General features: G+C 44.7%; 1 protein-coding gene across 7 annotated transcripts in view; it reads right to left on the bottom strand.

The window, feature by feature from the left end:
• Positions 1–566: 566 nt before the first annotated feature.
• LDLRAD4 (low density lipoprotein receptor class A domain containing 4) overlaps positions 567–14,934 on the bottom strand; it is a 293,179-nt gene continuing 278,811 nt past the window's right edge. For 5 of the 7 annotated variants that reach the window (XM_068395926.1, XM_068395927.1, XM_068395930.1 and 2 more), the window contains 3 exons: positions 13,749–13,903; positions 2,543–2,596; positions 567–1,243 (listed from right to left, as the gene is read on the bottom strand). In XM_068395926.1, the coding sequence (XP_068252027.1) occupies positions 701–1,243; positions 2,543–2,596; positions 13,749–13,903 (752 nt within the window). In that variant the 3' untranslated portion in view covers positions 567–700. The remainder of the gene's footprint in view (positions 1,244–2,542; positions 2,597–13,748; positions 13,904–14,934) is intronic. The other 2 variants (XM_068395925.1, XM_068395929.1) reach the window with 1 other exon arrangement.

Genomic DNA, 14,934 nt, shown 5'->3' on the forward strand with positions numbered 1-14,934 from the left:
CCTGTCCCCTTTTTCTATCAAATCCGGGGGGAGGGGGGCAAACTCCTCCAGATTACTTCTGGGGCTCTATCATTATTCCACAGGTGAGAAGACAACATATAGAAGAACTTCACATAAAACAGTTCCCTCATATATATTTTTTTAAAACATTAAGATAGTGCAACTTTTTAAAACACATTTATCACAACACAAATTTATTCCTTGCATTCATCTAAGTTCTCAACTTTATACCTTGGCACACAAAACAGGAATTTTGTTTCATATTTAAAAAAATCCACACCCTGGGAGAAAAAAAAAAAGCAAACTGGCCAATTCTTCCCCCATTTATCTAGTAAAACCACCTTCTTCCTCCTGCCATTCAGTGAGTATAAAACAGGCTGTACAAGCCTCATTTCTGTGCTAAGTTAACTTTTAGAATTAAATAATTGAAATAGTTTATTAAAAAAAAATAATATATCCCACCCCCTCCCCTGAAACACTGCTCGTAGACAAACTGAATGGAAGTTCGTATTTCTTTCGATCTGCTTTGCATGCAATTCCCCTGAAAGGAATCAGAAACAAAGAACTGGTTTGCACGTTTGGTTTTACTAAGTTGTACCACGTGAAACGTAACAACGTTGTGCACCGGAGCATGGGGGTCTTCCTCCACCGCTCTGCTTGAATCTCTTCTCTTCAGTTCAAATGCACCTGGGCGAGTAACTTAGACCAGGTTTCCTGGTTTCCGGTCTTGGCCTTTGCTGGGGACTATTGTGCTCTCTGAATTGTTCTGCTGAAACTGAAGTCTGCTCCCCCTCTGCGAGGAAGGAGGCGCGTTGCTGTGCTGGTGATGGAAAAAAGAGGAGCCTGGGTAATGCCCCATGACCTCGCTGTACGTTGGGGGTGGTCCTTCCATCCTTCCATTACTGCTATAGTTGGTTGCACTTATGCCCGAATTGCTGCTTGGTGGGCAGGGGCCCCCATTGTACATCGAGATGTCTATCAAGTCGCTATCAAAAATGGTTCGGTTGGGTGGTGCCCTGACAGATTCCCGGTTGAGTTCCATCTGCTGTTCTGGATCCCGGAGCTGCAGGGTGCACGGGCCTTGGTATGGCGGTGGCTCTTCCCCATCGGAAAGGGAGATGGTCGGAGGAAGGTCAATCTCGTGCTGCATGTAAGGGTAAGTGGGCTGGAAGCGACTGAAACGGTCCCGCTGCATAAAAGATGGGGCGGTAAACCTGTCCCTGGACCTTGGAGCATACATGATCTGAAATGGGAAGAGAAAGACACGTGACTCCACATACGAGCAAAGCACTGTGGGTGCTCCGTATTTACGAAGAACAGATAAAACAGAAAGTACTTCTCTTTGCCACCTATCTCAAAAGGTTAAACCCAGCAGATACTGTGCACCCGTGCTCCCACACACATGCATGTGAGAAGAAGAGGTAGGAGTTGCCAGAAGGTTATAACACAAGATACTTGAGAACAGCTTCACAAAGGAAGACCAAGACCTCACACAGCTCCTTCTGACATTAAAACATGCAGAGCCGAGAGAAAACCATTCTGTTTCTGTACATAGGGAACACTTTCTCTCTTGTCTTGACAATTAACTAGTTCTACGAAAATGTCCCAATACTGAATTTCAGCTGCAGTCTGAGCCTCCCCCTCCTACATGGAGTTAATGTAATACCCTGCATCTCCAAAGAATTCAGATGGTCATTTTAGTACATTTTGCAAAGGCCTGGCATGTCTCACGCCTTCACTACCAGAGTGTATCAGGTGTCCTCCTCCCCCTCAGTTCTCGGACAGAACTCTGCCTCTGGGGAGGACCTGCAAGGCTTCTGCACTGCAGGTGGAAAAAATGTCCTTGGCATATTAAGCCCTGGAGAAGGTCAGGCTTTACAAGAGGAAGAGTTCAAGACACTCTGTGAGAAGCTATTGCTCCTCACATGGTCTATCCCAGATCCAGAGAGACCCACCAGCTTCTTAAATCTAGATCTATCCAACTGCTCTTCTCGTTTCTGGGTCCATGCAGGGTCTTCAGCCCCTGACCCTCATAGATGCAAGGTCAGCCACCAGGAAGATTCACAGTTTGACACAGGTGAGCTGGGCCACTTGGAGCAACACACCCACAAATCATCACTCAGACCAGGGATCTGTGCTAGCCGGAAGACAGGAGACACTTGTGACAGGATATGTGTTGTAAATCCAGGAAGAACACAGGGAGAAGAGCAACTGGTCTCGCAGATTCCACTGAATACTCAAATTACTGAGTCACTGCATGAGAGAGACACCTCCACCACTTACCCGTGAATGCCTACTACGATACAGGGAGCTGCAGATGGAGATGAGGTGTCAGGTAGGTAGAATTTCATGCTTTTAATGAAAAAGCCTTAGGCATTTATGGAATGGGAGCTAAGGCAAGCTCAGATGTCCACATGAACCTGGCTCTTGGCCTACACTGAAAAAGCTTTATTTACTAAACAGATGCATTGAGAGGAGCCAAATATACATAACAGGAAAGAGGAAAGCACATTACTGAAGACAGTAAGAAACCTGTCTGTACCTCTGAAGCACCCTGGCGTGAAACCGAGCTTTCTGAAGGCCACAAGCACCCTTCCTGGAATGTAGAAAAACACAACAAAAGAGAAAAATTAATAGCTCACATCACCATCCTACCTCAAATACCACAACTTTCAGGAGCAGTCAGCTTCTAAGGACTGGCTGTCTCCACCTAGAGAAAGGTGATAAACATGTCCCATCCCTTGCTTTCCAAAACTAGAGCAAACAGCAGCTCTGCTGTGCTTGACCAAGCAAGTCAAGCTTGGTCCATTTTGCAGGTGCCGAGACACCAGCCACAGAACCCAGCCTCGCAGGCCGTAAGGACGCAGCAAGGCGGTCGCAGCTACGAGTGCGTGGTAACATGCAGAGACGACAGGAGACACTTCAGCACTTGCGTGTGGAGCGGGTACCTTCCCCTCCCAACCTGTGACAAGGCCACGTCAGCACAGTCAGCAGGTCCAACAAAGCTGACCTACCAGCCAGGATCCCCATTACACACCAGTTTGCAACGAAACCTGGCGTCTGTACTCTCAGTGAAGTGACAGTCACTTTATATTCTGGTCAAAACTGTCAGTTGCCCAATTCCCACCATAAACAGTAATCAGGCAGCTGAGGTTTCAGCCACCAGTTCACCCCTTCAACCACTTCTCCAACCACCTTCTTAGGCCAAAGGATTTTCTCTTTCATGCCTTGAAAGGCTGTTCTGACACTGTATCAACACTCAGGGCAGAATAAAAGGGTGAAGAATAACATGTGTGTATTATAATTTTTCTTCTCAATTAATTGTTTAGAGAAGCAGTAACTACCACAATGGATTTATTTTATTGGAGAATTTCGAAGCTGAAAAGGAGACACCAGAGCAGCTATAAAGCACAGAATTTCAATCTTGGTGCAAAAAGAGAAAATTAAAACATTGTATGGTCATGACTATCTTCTTGGTGCTAATTCAAGTTTTATGATTTCATAGACATAAGAAATTTCAGGAACAGGAAGGAAAATGCATACTGTCCCCAAAAGCATTACCCTGTATAGACTACTTTCAAATCTTACTGCACTGCTTCTTCTCCGTATAGCATCTTTCAGCATATTTCAGTTGTAAAAATAGACCTAACTAGATGTTCATCATGACACTCAGAGACCAAAAGCAGTCTGTGATCTTGTCAGGAGAGCCCACCCAAGAGGAAAGCTGCTCTCCCACAGGATTCAGCTGTTAAGGGAAATGCTTTGAATAACAAAGCTGGTCAATCACTCCTCTTCTGTAGCTTTAGAGAGCAGAGATAGAGGGAGGCTGACAATGGAAATGATTTACAACTTCCCTTTGCAAGTATCCCCGTTTGCAAAGGCCTGATACAAAAGACAAATCTTACGTAGATTCATGTATTTCAGTGCCTATACAAGGTTTTGTCAAGAGAAGAAATTGTAACTGTATATATACATGTATACACATACTTGTACCCACCTTCCTTTCCACCCCTCCATCACTCAAATGCCCTCATTTTGAAATATCTGAGGGTATATTTGCACAATTAAAGACAATCAGGTTATCATCAGCTGACCCAGCAGGCTCCAAGCCTGATGCAATTGTTAAGGAAAACATACTAGTCAAAGCTAAAGTGCTCAATTAACTGCCCAGGAACTACAGGCCACTGCCCAACAGCAGACTCCTGAGTGATGGTTTGAAAAATATGACAGTGTGTAGCTTTATGCTTAGTGCAACTGTCTCTGTCTCTCCTTTAATGTGTTCAGGCTCAGAAGGGAGGAAAAAAAGGCAAAACGAACGACCTAACCAAGAAAGGAATTCAATCTACCACCACCACTCATGTTACTTAAACTCCCTTACAAAAGAGAGTTTCCAATGTGGAAGTATAAACCATGACTCCCATCCTAGGGTCCATCTCCCCTAAAGCAGGAGAGTAAGAAGAGTGGAGGGAGATGTTGCAGTATACGGAGAAGAACTCCTTGCACTGGGATGGAGCGGGACATGCATGCTGAGCCTAAGCACACAGAGCTGGTACCAGCAATGACTAGAAGAAACAACTTGCTGGAAGAGTAAAGTTGCCCATTACTTCTGCTGATGCCTGAATCCCAGTACAGTAAAAGACCCTGCCTGGAGGCACTGCAGCTGCTACAGGGACCCCACAGAGCACGACCAGTGTGCTGGGATAGTCGGACCAAGACAATGAGACCAAAGGAGCCCAAGGCTCTCCCCACTCTGGACTAACTACTCGAGGAGGTAGACAGCTTGGGATGCAGCTAAACTCCAAGGCTGTGAGATCCTTAGGATGGAAGGATGTGTAACAACATGGCCTCTGTGACGGCGTGTCCTACAGCCCACCTGTAGCTACTCCCTTCCCTAAGGTTTCCTCTGGAGACAGCAGCAGGCTGAATAAATCATTTGGCAGCAGCCAACCCCCACTAAGATTTGTATCCAGAGGAACTCCCCAAGCAGATGGCTGGGTAGCACGTGCTCAGCATGCCCACGCTTGGAAAATACCAGGCTCACACACCACGTGCAGACCAACCTCACCACGCATACGTGGTCAGTCCAGTGCCACAGTACAGGATTCTCCCATCACCACTAGAATAAGCCCAGACTAACTGGCCCAATGTAGGAAAAGGCACTACACTCTTTCTTAGCGCATGGACAAGTCTTAAAATGGACAGCAAGAGAGGCAAGGAGAAAGGGAAGGAGTTGACAGACAACTGGGTTTCCTGCACTCAGCTATAGCGGAATCCTTCAATCCTTCTAGGACACAAACTTATTGTACAGTGACCTGCAATGACAAACACAAACACGTTGAGGGGCTTCCTAAACTTTAATAAGAGGAGAGCAGTATGACTACATGGGAAGAAGAGTGCAGAGAGGAGGAAAAGAAAGAGAGAGAGAAAGAGACAATGGACAACATGCCAGTGCTTAATTATGAATGGCTCTATGGGGTTTGTAAGTATTTAAGGGATACAATAGAACAGGAAAATCATTTATGCTTAATATCACACACTAGATACACCTTATCCTTTTACATAGCACGTATTTCATTAGGTGCCTCTGAGGCAGACACAGTAGGTCGCTACTGAGCTGTGCAGCTCCCACTTCAGGGCTGGCCTGGGAACTGCCAGCTCAGAGCAATGGCAGACTCCGCTCTGGTCTGTCTGCAACTGCTTATTTAGATGTGCCCTTCTGCTAGCATCCCAAGGCTAAGAGAAAAGTTAGGAAATTAATAAAAATTTAACGCACTGAAGTGCTTTGCTGAATCTTGCCCTGAAATGCTACAGGGGTTTTCTGCACTTTGCCTTCTATAAATAAACCCCATCTCCTCTAGAGAAGGTGGCATCTGTCTGGAATAAGAGAACTGCATCCGAACAGGTGCCTGCCCCGTCTTCCCAATTTTGGTGTTTTCAGTCATTCTGCCTTCCTGAAATCACTGCATCCACCATGGGAGACTTACTATCTACCTTTCTCAAGTCTACATATGAGGGAAATCCGCCCTCCCCTGCACTGGGCAGATACAACCTGACCCAAGGGTTGGTGCCCACCTACCCCACTGCTCTTGGGACAATGGCAAGGGGTTGAGAGAAGAAGAAAGGAAAAACCTCAGTGTTGCAGAAGGAAAATATCCCCATGACTTTTTTGTTCCCCCAAGACATAGATGTAAAAAATAACATGCTGGGACTGCCACAAACAATCTGGGGTGACTTACATTGAGGGCAAGTGTTATTTCTTGCTCTCTCCTTGTCCTTCTACTTACAGACCTTCATTTGACAGCTAAAATGCTTCCCAGTGCTGAGATCAGTGAAAATCAGGTAAGAACTAACAGCACTTGTATTTATATTCGCTCATATTGTTTCTCTCTTTATTATTCAAAATACCAAAGTAGATTGGCCTCATGATAAAAAACTACTTTTGACTTGTTTTCACTCAGTGACGACTTATCCCATTAAGTGAGGTGATATTGGGCACAAGCAACACAGCTGGGCACGACAGCTAACCAGCTGCCAGCCCCAGTACTGCACCACCTGGCCAGGTGCCAACAGGCACCTCCCAGCTAGCAAATCCAGTGCTGGCAGTCCTGCTCGATGCCCCTCACACCGAATCCGTGGGGATTTGTACAAGTAGTTCTCAGGTATGTGCAATCAAGGCTAAACCTGAGCAAACACAATTTACCCATTTTTTTCTGAGGGCAATATATCATTTAGCTGCTTCTTACAGGTTCTCAACAGCTAGCCACTTCAACTTGCTCCTTCTTCAACAGACTAAAGGTCTTCAGCCATGAGCTTCAATACTTAAAAGTAACAGGGAGAGAAAGCTTATGCATTCATTCTCTATATTGTATTAATTTTTAATATTGTTAGGTTCTGGAATGAAAAAGGATGAGTATCTGTGGTAAATCCTAGCTCCTACAAGTAACATCAAAGCAAGAAAAATCTTTGGGATCCAGCTGTGTCTTTTGCTGACCTTAGCCATTCCTGGGTTTCACAATAATTTACGGAAATTAATTTTGTGATTAGGTTTTGAAATAATGGCATCATTTAATAAATCCAGCTGGGCAATTACTTAATTATCTTATGGTGATGATTATTTAACTCAGTATTTAGCACTTAGGAGCCTGGATAAGCCTAAGATAATTTGCCTAATTTGTATTTTACAAAGGTTAACAGCCTCTAGAATTAAAACATTTTAGGAAGATGACTTTTTGAGGCCCTTTTTAAACACTGTGCTTCCTGGAGGACACAGTGTCATCCAACTACCTCGGCTGAGCATCAGCATGTTGACAGACAGCAGGAATGTACTGGAAAAAGAATTTTTAAGTCACAATAAATTTCAAGTAAAAACTTACACTAAGAAAAATTCCTTAAACTGTAATGAAGCAAAACCATCTCTGTGATGGTTTTGGCTGGGATAGCTACTATGAAGAAAACTAACTCTATTATGGGTCTGTGTTTCGGATTTGTGCTGGAAACAGTGTTGATAATACAGGGATGTTTTTGTTACTGCTGAGCAGGGCTTACACAGAGTCAAGGCCTTTTCTGCTTCTCACACCGCCCCACCAGCGAGTAGGCTGGGGGTGCACAAGAAGCTGGGAGGGGACACAGCTGGGACAGCTGACCCCAGCTGACCAAAGGGATATTCCACACCATATGATGTCACACTCAGCATATGAAGCTGGGGGAAGAAGAAGGAAGGGCGGAATGTTTGGAGTGATGGCATTTGTCATCCCAAGTAACCGTTACATGTGATGGAGCCCTGCTGTCCTGGAGATGTCTGAACACCCGCCTGCCGATGGGAAGTAGTAAAGGAATTCCTTGTTTTGCTTTGCTTGTGTGCATGGCTTTTGCTTTACCTATTAAACTGTCTTTATCTCAACCCACGAGTTTTCTCACTTTTACTCTTCCAGTTCTCTCCCCCATCCCCCTGTGAGGGGAGTGAGTGAGCAGCTGCGTGGTGATCAGTTCCCAGCTGGGGTTAAACCACAACAATCCCATATAAGTCAAACTTTGCTTTTTGACTGACTTTTTAAGGAGATTTTCAGTTTTTCTTTACTTTTCAGTTTCTGAGAATTAGAACAGTGCCTGAAATTGTATTTCCTTAGAAACAAAAGTCAGTTTTTCACTTTCTGAAATGTACTACAGGTATTAAGAAGGTCTCTCTTTTCCCCTCGATTAAACTCAGATTTTTTTTTTTTTAAATGCATATACACACACACACGAATACACACACCTCTTGCAAAGGCAGTGTTTCAGACAGCAGTGCAGTTTCTGATTTTGGCCCTAGGTGGCAGTGACACATTACACCACATTAAGGCAGGGGCTTCCTCAAAATGCTCCGGGAAGGGACAGAGGCTCGTCCCTCCCTGCCTCTTCCTGGGTGACAGAGACCAGCGCAGCTCTTCAGATTGCAACATTTTCCCTCCGAACACAAGCAAAGCAAAGCTATTGCGTTGTCGCCAACAGAATGACAAGTATTCCAGCAGGATTGCTCTTCCCTCTAAGAGCTGTGTTTCCCAAGGGCAGGAAGGTTACGGCACCCAGCAGAGCAGCGCACGGGACCAAGGAGAAGTACTAGAGAGAGATAATTATGGAGAGCGCCAAACCTCTCACTTGTAGTCCACCTCCCTATACTTAACAGTGATTATGTCTGTTACTTAATGCTTTAAAACTTCTATTTCCTCAGCCTCACATCATTTTACCACTTTAAGTAAGCTGCATTTCATCCAAGTCAAGGAAATACGTACTATTATCTTTCCTCCTTTGTTTGGAGATGAAGCACGTTGCCCAAGGTGACACATTGAGTCAGGAGCCACCCAAAGCTGGCTCTCCTCACTTCTAGTCCTACCTGCAGATTAGTTCCTAGATGATCCTGCCCTTATTAAAGATGTTCTGACTTTACTGTGGTAGACTTCGAAGAGCAGCAGTCAGCATGCACTGTCCCTCCTGGCAACACCCCCTGAGGAGAGGCAAGCCCGTGTCCCTCACACGGGCAGCAGCAGAACACAGCACACATCTAGCTCCTCCCAACTGATGCCTGGTGCAAAGGAAAAGGTTTGGCAAAGCAGGGTGGCCTACAGCACTCACACTCTCTCCCAACTGCAGACTGGGTTCTTATTCTCACTGGGATTTTCTTTCTTTTGCATATGTCAGTAAGAACATGAGAAAGAGTGTGCCAGGGATGTCAGCAGGGAACAGACAGAATGATGCTAACACCAGTGGGGAATAATTTAAAAGGCCAAGAGGAAAGACTAACATTTGAAATCACCGACAAATCCCTGGAGTTGTCAACATTATTATTTCCTGTCACCCTCCTGATGTTCCCCTTTTATTCTGAAATAGCTGTTCCAAGAAGGAGGGCAGTATTTTTACAGCTGGGCTCCTGGAGCTTGGCATTCAAGCAGGGCATTATCAATGCAGGTCCTAACGCAAGCTGACTAGCCCTAGCAGCAATGCTGTCCTCGGTGCTGGGAGGCAGGGGCTGGTCAGGGTGAGCATCTTGTGTGATGGATGCAGGGGCTTCGCTGCCAGGAGCAGACCTGGGGCAGTCAAAGTGTTCTGTACTCCTTCAACATCCATTTTATAAGAGGAAAAGACACAAAGTCAGAAGCCACCAGGATGAGGAGAAGGAATCAATTTGGGAACATCAGAAGCTCATTAAGCACCTCCCTGTAAATCACTTAATCTCTTTTCCCTCAACAGCCCCCTGGAAATCACTGCTGATGACACTAAGAGTTAATCATTGGAAAGTAAGATTTATCTTGGTTTTGTCCCAGCAAACAGGAGAGCACCACAGCAGCTGCTTGGCCACAGCTACCTGCATTCCAGCAGGATAGTTATGGTTACCAGCAACACTGCCCTCCCAATACAACATCAGTCCTCCCAAGGCACAACCAGCAACACCCCAACACACATCTCCCAGGGTCATCAGAGGCATATAACTTGTGCACGGAGGTGCCTTTCCAAGTCTGCCACATGGCTCTGTCCCAAAACCCCCCAGCACTGCTGGTAGCATCAGTCGCTCCCACAGGAGAAGTTGTGTTGTCCTAGTGAAGCGGCCCTGGGCACGCTCCTGGAATACTCCACACCCTACAGCCTTCATATCCCCCTCAGATGCTCTGCAAACCTTGGCTGGCTTCCGGCTGTGAAGCCACCCACTGCTGATGCATCAGCCAGCAAGGGAAAGCGTTCAGTATTTTATCCATTGTGATAGGGACACCATTCAGTACTGTGCATGCTCACTTCAGGCTGCCACTCATGCCGACACAGTTGTCACTCAGCATCATTCCATGTCTTGCAGTTATAACCCCAAAACTCATATTTCTGCTAATGTTAAAACAGGCTTTGAATGTTTTAATACCCATGCTAGGAGAGGGCAGGGCTTGCCACGGGAGGGCAGGCAGCATCCTCAGCAGCACTGCTGCAGAAGCATCTGGTACTCCTGAGCACTCAAAGGTTGTCCTGCCCCTGCTGTGATCTGTTTAAGGCCTCAGCACACTAACCAAAGTAATCAAACAAAGAAAGACTGGGGGAAAGATTGGAAGATGAGACTCCAGAGGGGATGAAAAGGGGAAAAAAAAAAAGGAAAAAAAAAAGAAAAAATATAAAGATGAACCGGTGATCACACAGGAGAGTATACGTACAGAACAGGAATGCAACAACTACTTTCAGCGTGTACTGTCAAAGAGTAACTTTTTTTTTTCCTGGGATCGGTCCTTTTTCTGCCCTTCCAGCCAGATGAAGAAGAAACTCACAAATACCTTTTATTACATTATTTTGGAGGCCTAACCCCATGAGTTTTACAGGTGTGAGGGTGGCAATAAAGGCAGGAGGTAATTTATCTGTTCATTTCTATTAAGCTTTCTAGAAGAACCACAATAAGAGAGATCATCTGTTCAATAGTTTGTCTTTACAGGGCCAGAAATCTGTGCAATTCAGCCACAGCTCAGCTGTTGGAAGGCATGATTATCTAGAAATAGGACAGGCTTGAAGAAAAGGAAAATTGGAGATAACAAAAAGACAAAAAATGCCCATCTGAATAGGAAAGGCATGATTCTGCCTCTTGACTCTTCAGTTACATGAAGCAGGTTCACTTCATAGCTCACCACAGGAACTAGCCAACAGTCAATTAATTTGCTTTACCATTTTAAGAAATATGGCTGAACTTCCTCTATTTCCATTCACTATTTCTCCACAAACAGAAGGCTTGAGTCAGAATGATATTTTCTTCAGACATCAGTAGTTAATAAACATTTAAATCTGTTTTCTGAGTCTATATACCATTAAATAAAAACCATTCCCTTAGAAGAGAATCCACTTATCGATAGCATTTGCACACAGGACAAGGCCTGCCTGCTTAAAAAAATAAACATTTTTAAAGTGCATAATCTAACCTGCATCTTACTGCTCACACTATCTATTTACCTTGTGCAACTCACTCCGCCGTGGACAAGAAGAACAGACTGGTCATTTCCAGTTTCAGATCACAGAGCAAATGCTTTAGTTTCCTGGCCCTCATGCACCGCACACTGCTCTTAAGGTCTGCACTGCAAGCAGCGCAAAGAGTTTCTATCAGAATTTCCTTCTAACACCTGAGACAAAGGAAAATTCAAACATATTTGACATCCGACTTGAGAGACCTCCGAAGTCCTGTTCCCAAGTATGACCTTTTTTTAAGAACAGCTTCAGCTTTTCAGAAATCCAGATGAGTAATAGTGATGGCAAACCTACACCAGAGAGTTTTCAGAAGAATTAGTAACCAGTTCTTGCCAACCAATCATCGATTCCTGTGAAGTGCTCACTTGGCTATGATTATCGTTACTTATAAGGGTGTCATCAAAGTGAAACTGAGTCAGTGTTTTAAAAATTATTTAAGAGCAGTTCTGGATAATGAAGTGGCTCCCGAGTCCCCACTGCCAAACTGCCTGTTCTTCTTCACAAGGCGGCGATGCTTACTCCCTCATGTTCAAGAGAAAAGGCACCACTTGCTCTGGTAACAGACAACACTAACGAACCATACAAAGGAAATAATGGGTTACTTCATGCATTTGACAGCTTACTGCAGTTTTAAAAGATTTGTGAAGATGAAAATGTGTTTCCTTTATCTCAAATCATTTCATTTTAGGTACTTGTAGCAATTACAGCTAACATTTTTTGGACAGAAGTGTGGTTCTTGAATTACGGTGTCCATTTCAAAGCAACACTCAAATTAATCTAGCCAATTTTTCCAGCCCTGAAGTCCACAAGGTTAAGGTTTGACAAGTTTCAGTTTCATCCGTAACCAAATCAGAGCTAAATATTCCTGTGCTACTGAAGTGCTAGGGAATGAGGCAACCTCCCCCTTGAGGAGACAGCTCCTTTCCTCCCCCCACAGCCCCCAAGGTGAGAGCTATTCACCCCAGCAAAAGGGTGTGGGTGATGTGCTAAGCAAGAGCTTCAGGAACCCTGCATTCGTCATGTTTTACATCTTTCAGGAGGGAGCTGCCAGGGGTGCAGCTCCACAGCAGCCACTCAGGTCCAGCCCTGGCTGCAGCATCCCTGCCTCCTCCCCTGCCTGGGGACTTCGCTTGCTGATCTGGCTGAAATCTAACTGTGGAAAAAAAAAGCAATTAGTGTTCAGCCAGATCAACCCCCTGAGGCCTCTGGCCCACGACCTTGGCAGCTCCCTAAGGAACACAGAGAAGGAGGAAACATACAACAGGGATGGAAAGAAAGGAGAGACTGTGGACTTACGACTGGTGAAAACCATTATGGGACTGCACCTTCCAGTTACAATCAGACCATTTTTTTTGACAGCGAAATGAAATAAAGCTGCAAATGCAACACTGTCACCAAGAATTCAATGCATCAAAAGGCTACCCTCACAAATGGCCCCTTGGCCATCACAGTCAGCAAAGAGGCCGAGGGCACCACTCCGAGGACTACATCTAAAAGCACATCACAAAAAAGACCCTCCTGCAACATCACGGGATACCGTGTGGCTTGGGGGAATGTCCCAAGGTCAGGGACACCCTGTGGTTAACCCTCACAAGGGAGCAGTGCATCCCACCCAGCAAACTGCTGGCTCACAGGACAAGTCAGGTGCCCATTGACTGTTGGGTTGACTAAAGACAGCCTTAACAAGTCTCGACTGAAATTCGGCCTTAAGCCTTTGGCTCTGTAACAACACATCTTAACCACTCCAAGTCCTCGGAGGGATCGTTTTACTAATATTTTCTTGCTGTTTGAGTGAAGCAAACATTACGTTTTCCCAGGCCCTTCCTGGGCCAGTGTTTTGGATCCAGCAAACAGTTACTGCAGCTTCACAAAACAGCAATAGTGATAAAACTCCAGGATATTAGTAAATGCACGGAAAGTCACAACAACATGTATTTCAAATCTTCGTACCCCAGGCGATCTCCATTCATTTCCCCTCCACTCCCCTTCAAATTACAGCAGCAGCAAACGGGATGTCACATCCTAGCCTCCAAACGCAAAATGAAAATAGGCTACATGAAACAAAGCAGGGTCTAAAAAATAATCAAAGACAGTGTATCTTAGATTTATGTTCTGATTTTTTTTTTCTACTGACAAAGACAACCTCAGCAAAAGACCCAACTACAGGGAGTATTACAAGTGACACGAGATGTTTTCCCAACAGTTGCCTGTACTGGTGCTCCTCAGGAGGCTTTGTTGCAGACCCGTACAGCACAAGGAGAAGGAATTTGGTGCAAGGGGCTCATACTCACCGTCTGCAAAGTTTCTTCCTGTCTTCTGCTTTGGCTCTGTCGGTTGATAAAGGAGCGTGTAGAGAGTTTGTAATGGTTCAACAAGCAGATGATCACTACCACCATAACAGTTATAACCACAATTATAATGATGATTTGAACAAACTCCAGTTCAGCTAAAACAAAGAAAAAAAGAAAAAAAAAAAGAGAAAAAGATGTCAATAACACATAGAATATTATCCATCAAAGCAATAATCTGAAAAACCCTCAGTATGTCATCATGATTGATCTGGAGTAAGACGTTACCACTGTCCATTTCACAAAGTTTTGCAAAGAAAACTTTGTTCCAAAAAGTATGAAAACTATTTCTTTTTTGGCAGTGCTGATTGATCAGTATGAGTGGCCGCAGGCCAAAGCTAAGAAACTTCTTGGTGATCCTTCTCTGCAGCCTTCACAGGTAATAAATTCTTCCACATAACCACCACAGACAAGCCTTTTGGATAATATAACAATTTCACTGGGGGGGGGGGAACAAACAAATCCCCACACAAAACCCACTCCATTTTAATAGCCACCTGCGATGCCAATAGGGTTCAGAGGGCTCCATAAGCTTCAAAGCAGACACCATGGAGAGAGGGGAATCAGGACACTGTATCTAATAAACTATCCTAAATTTTTTGTTAGATAAACAGCATGAAAGCTACCTAAATCAAGTGGAAAATGAGCTTTTTTCCTGTTGAACGTACACGCAATGTCTTTTTCAATTACTTCTTTCCAACTAGAGTAAAATTAGCTTTTCTAGAACATCCCTATTCAGGTAAAAATTAAAAAGAGATCTGATACTCTAAAACATTTTCCACTACGTTAAAAAATGAAACCAGGGCCTTGGCTGTTGCAAGAGATACAATTACAATGAACTCCATCAGAGCCCATCATCTTATCTGAAGTCCTGCCTATCCCACAAATATTAAGTATATTTAGAAGTGAGTCACTCTTGCACCCTTTCGGCTATACCAGAGCAGCAAGGATGAGCAACCTAAGGGGAGAAATTGCCCTTTGGAGTTACACAGTTGCTGATATTTCTATGGAAACTGCATTGCTCACAGGGGATGCTCTCATCTTGAAAGATAACTCCAGTTAATGGGAGGAGGTCTCTGGTTGCCAGGCTGGTAGAAAAAGCAAAGAAGCAGCACGAGTTGCTCAGTTT

This window comes from Nyctibius grandis, chromosome 3, assembly GCF_013368605.1.
Source record: "Nyctibius grandis isolate bNycGra1 chromosome 3, bNycGra1.pri, whole genome shotgun sequence".
In the NCBI taxonomy this organism is placed as follows: Eukaryota; Metazoa; Chordata; class Aves; order Nyctibiiformes; family Nyctibiidae; genus Nyctibius; species Nyctibius grandis.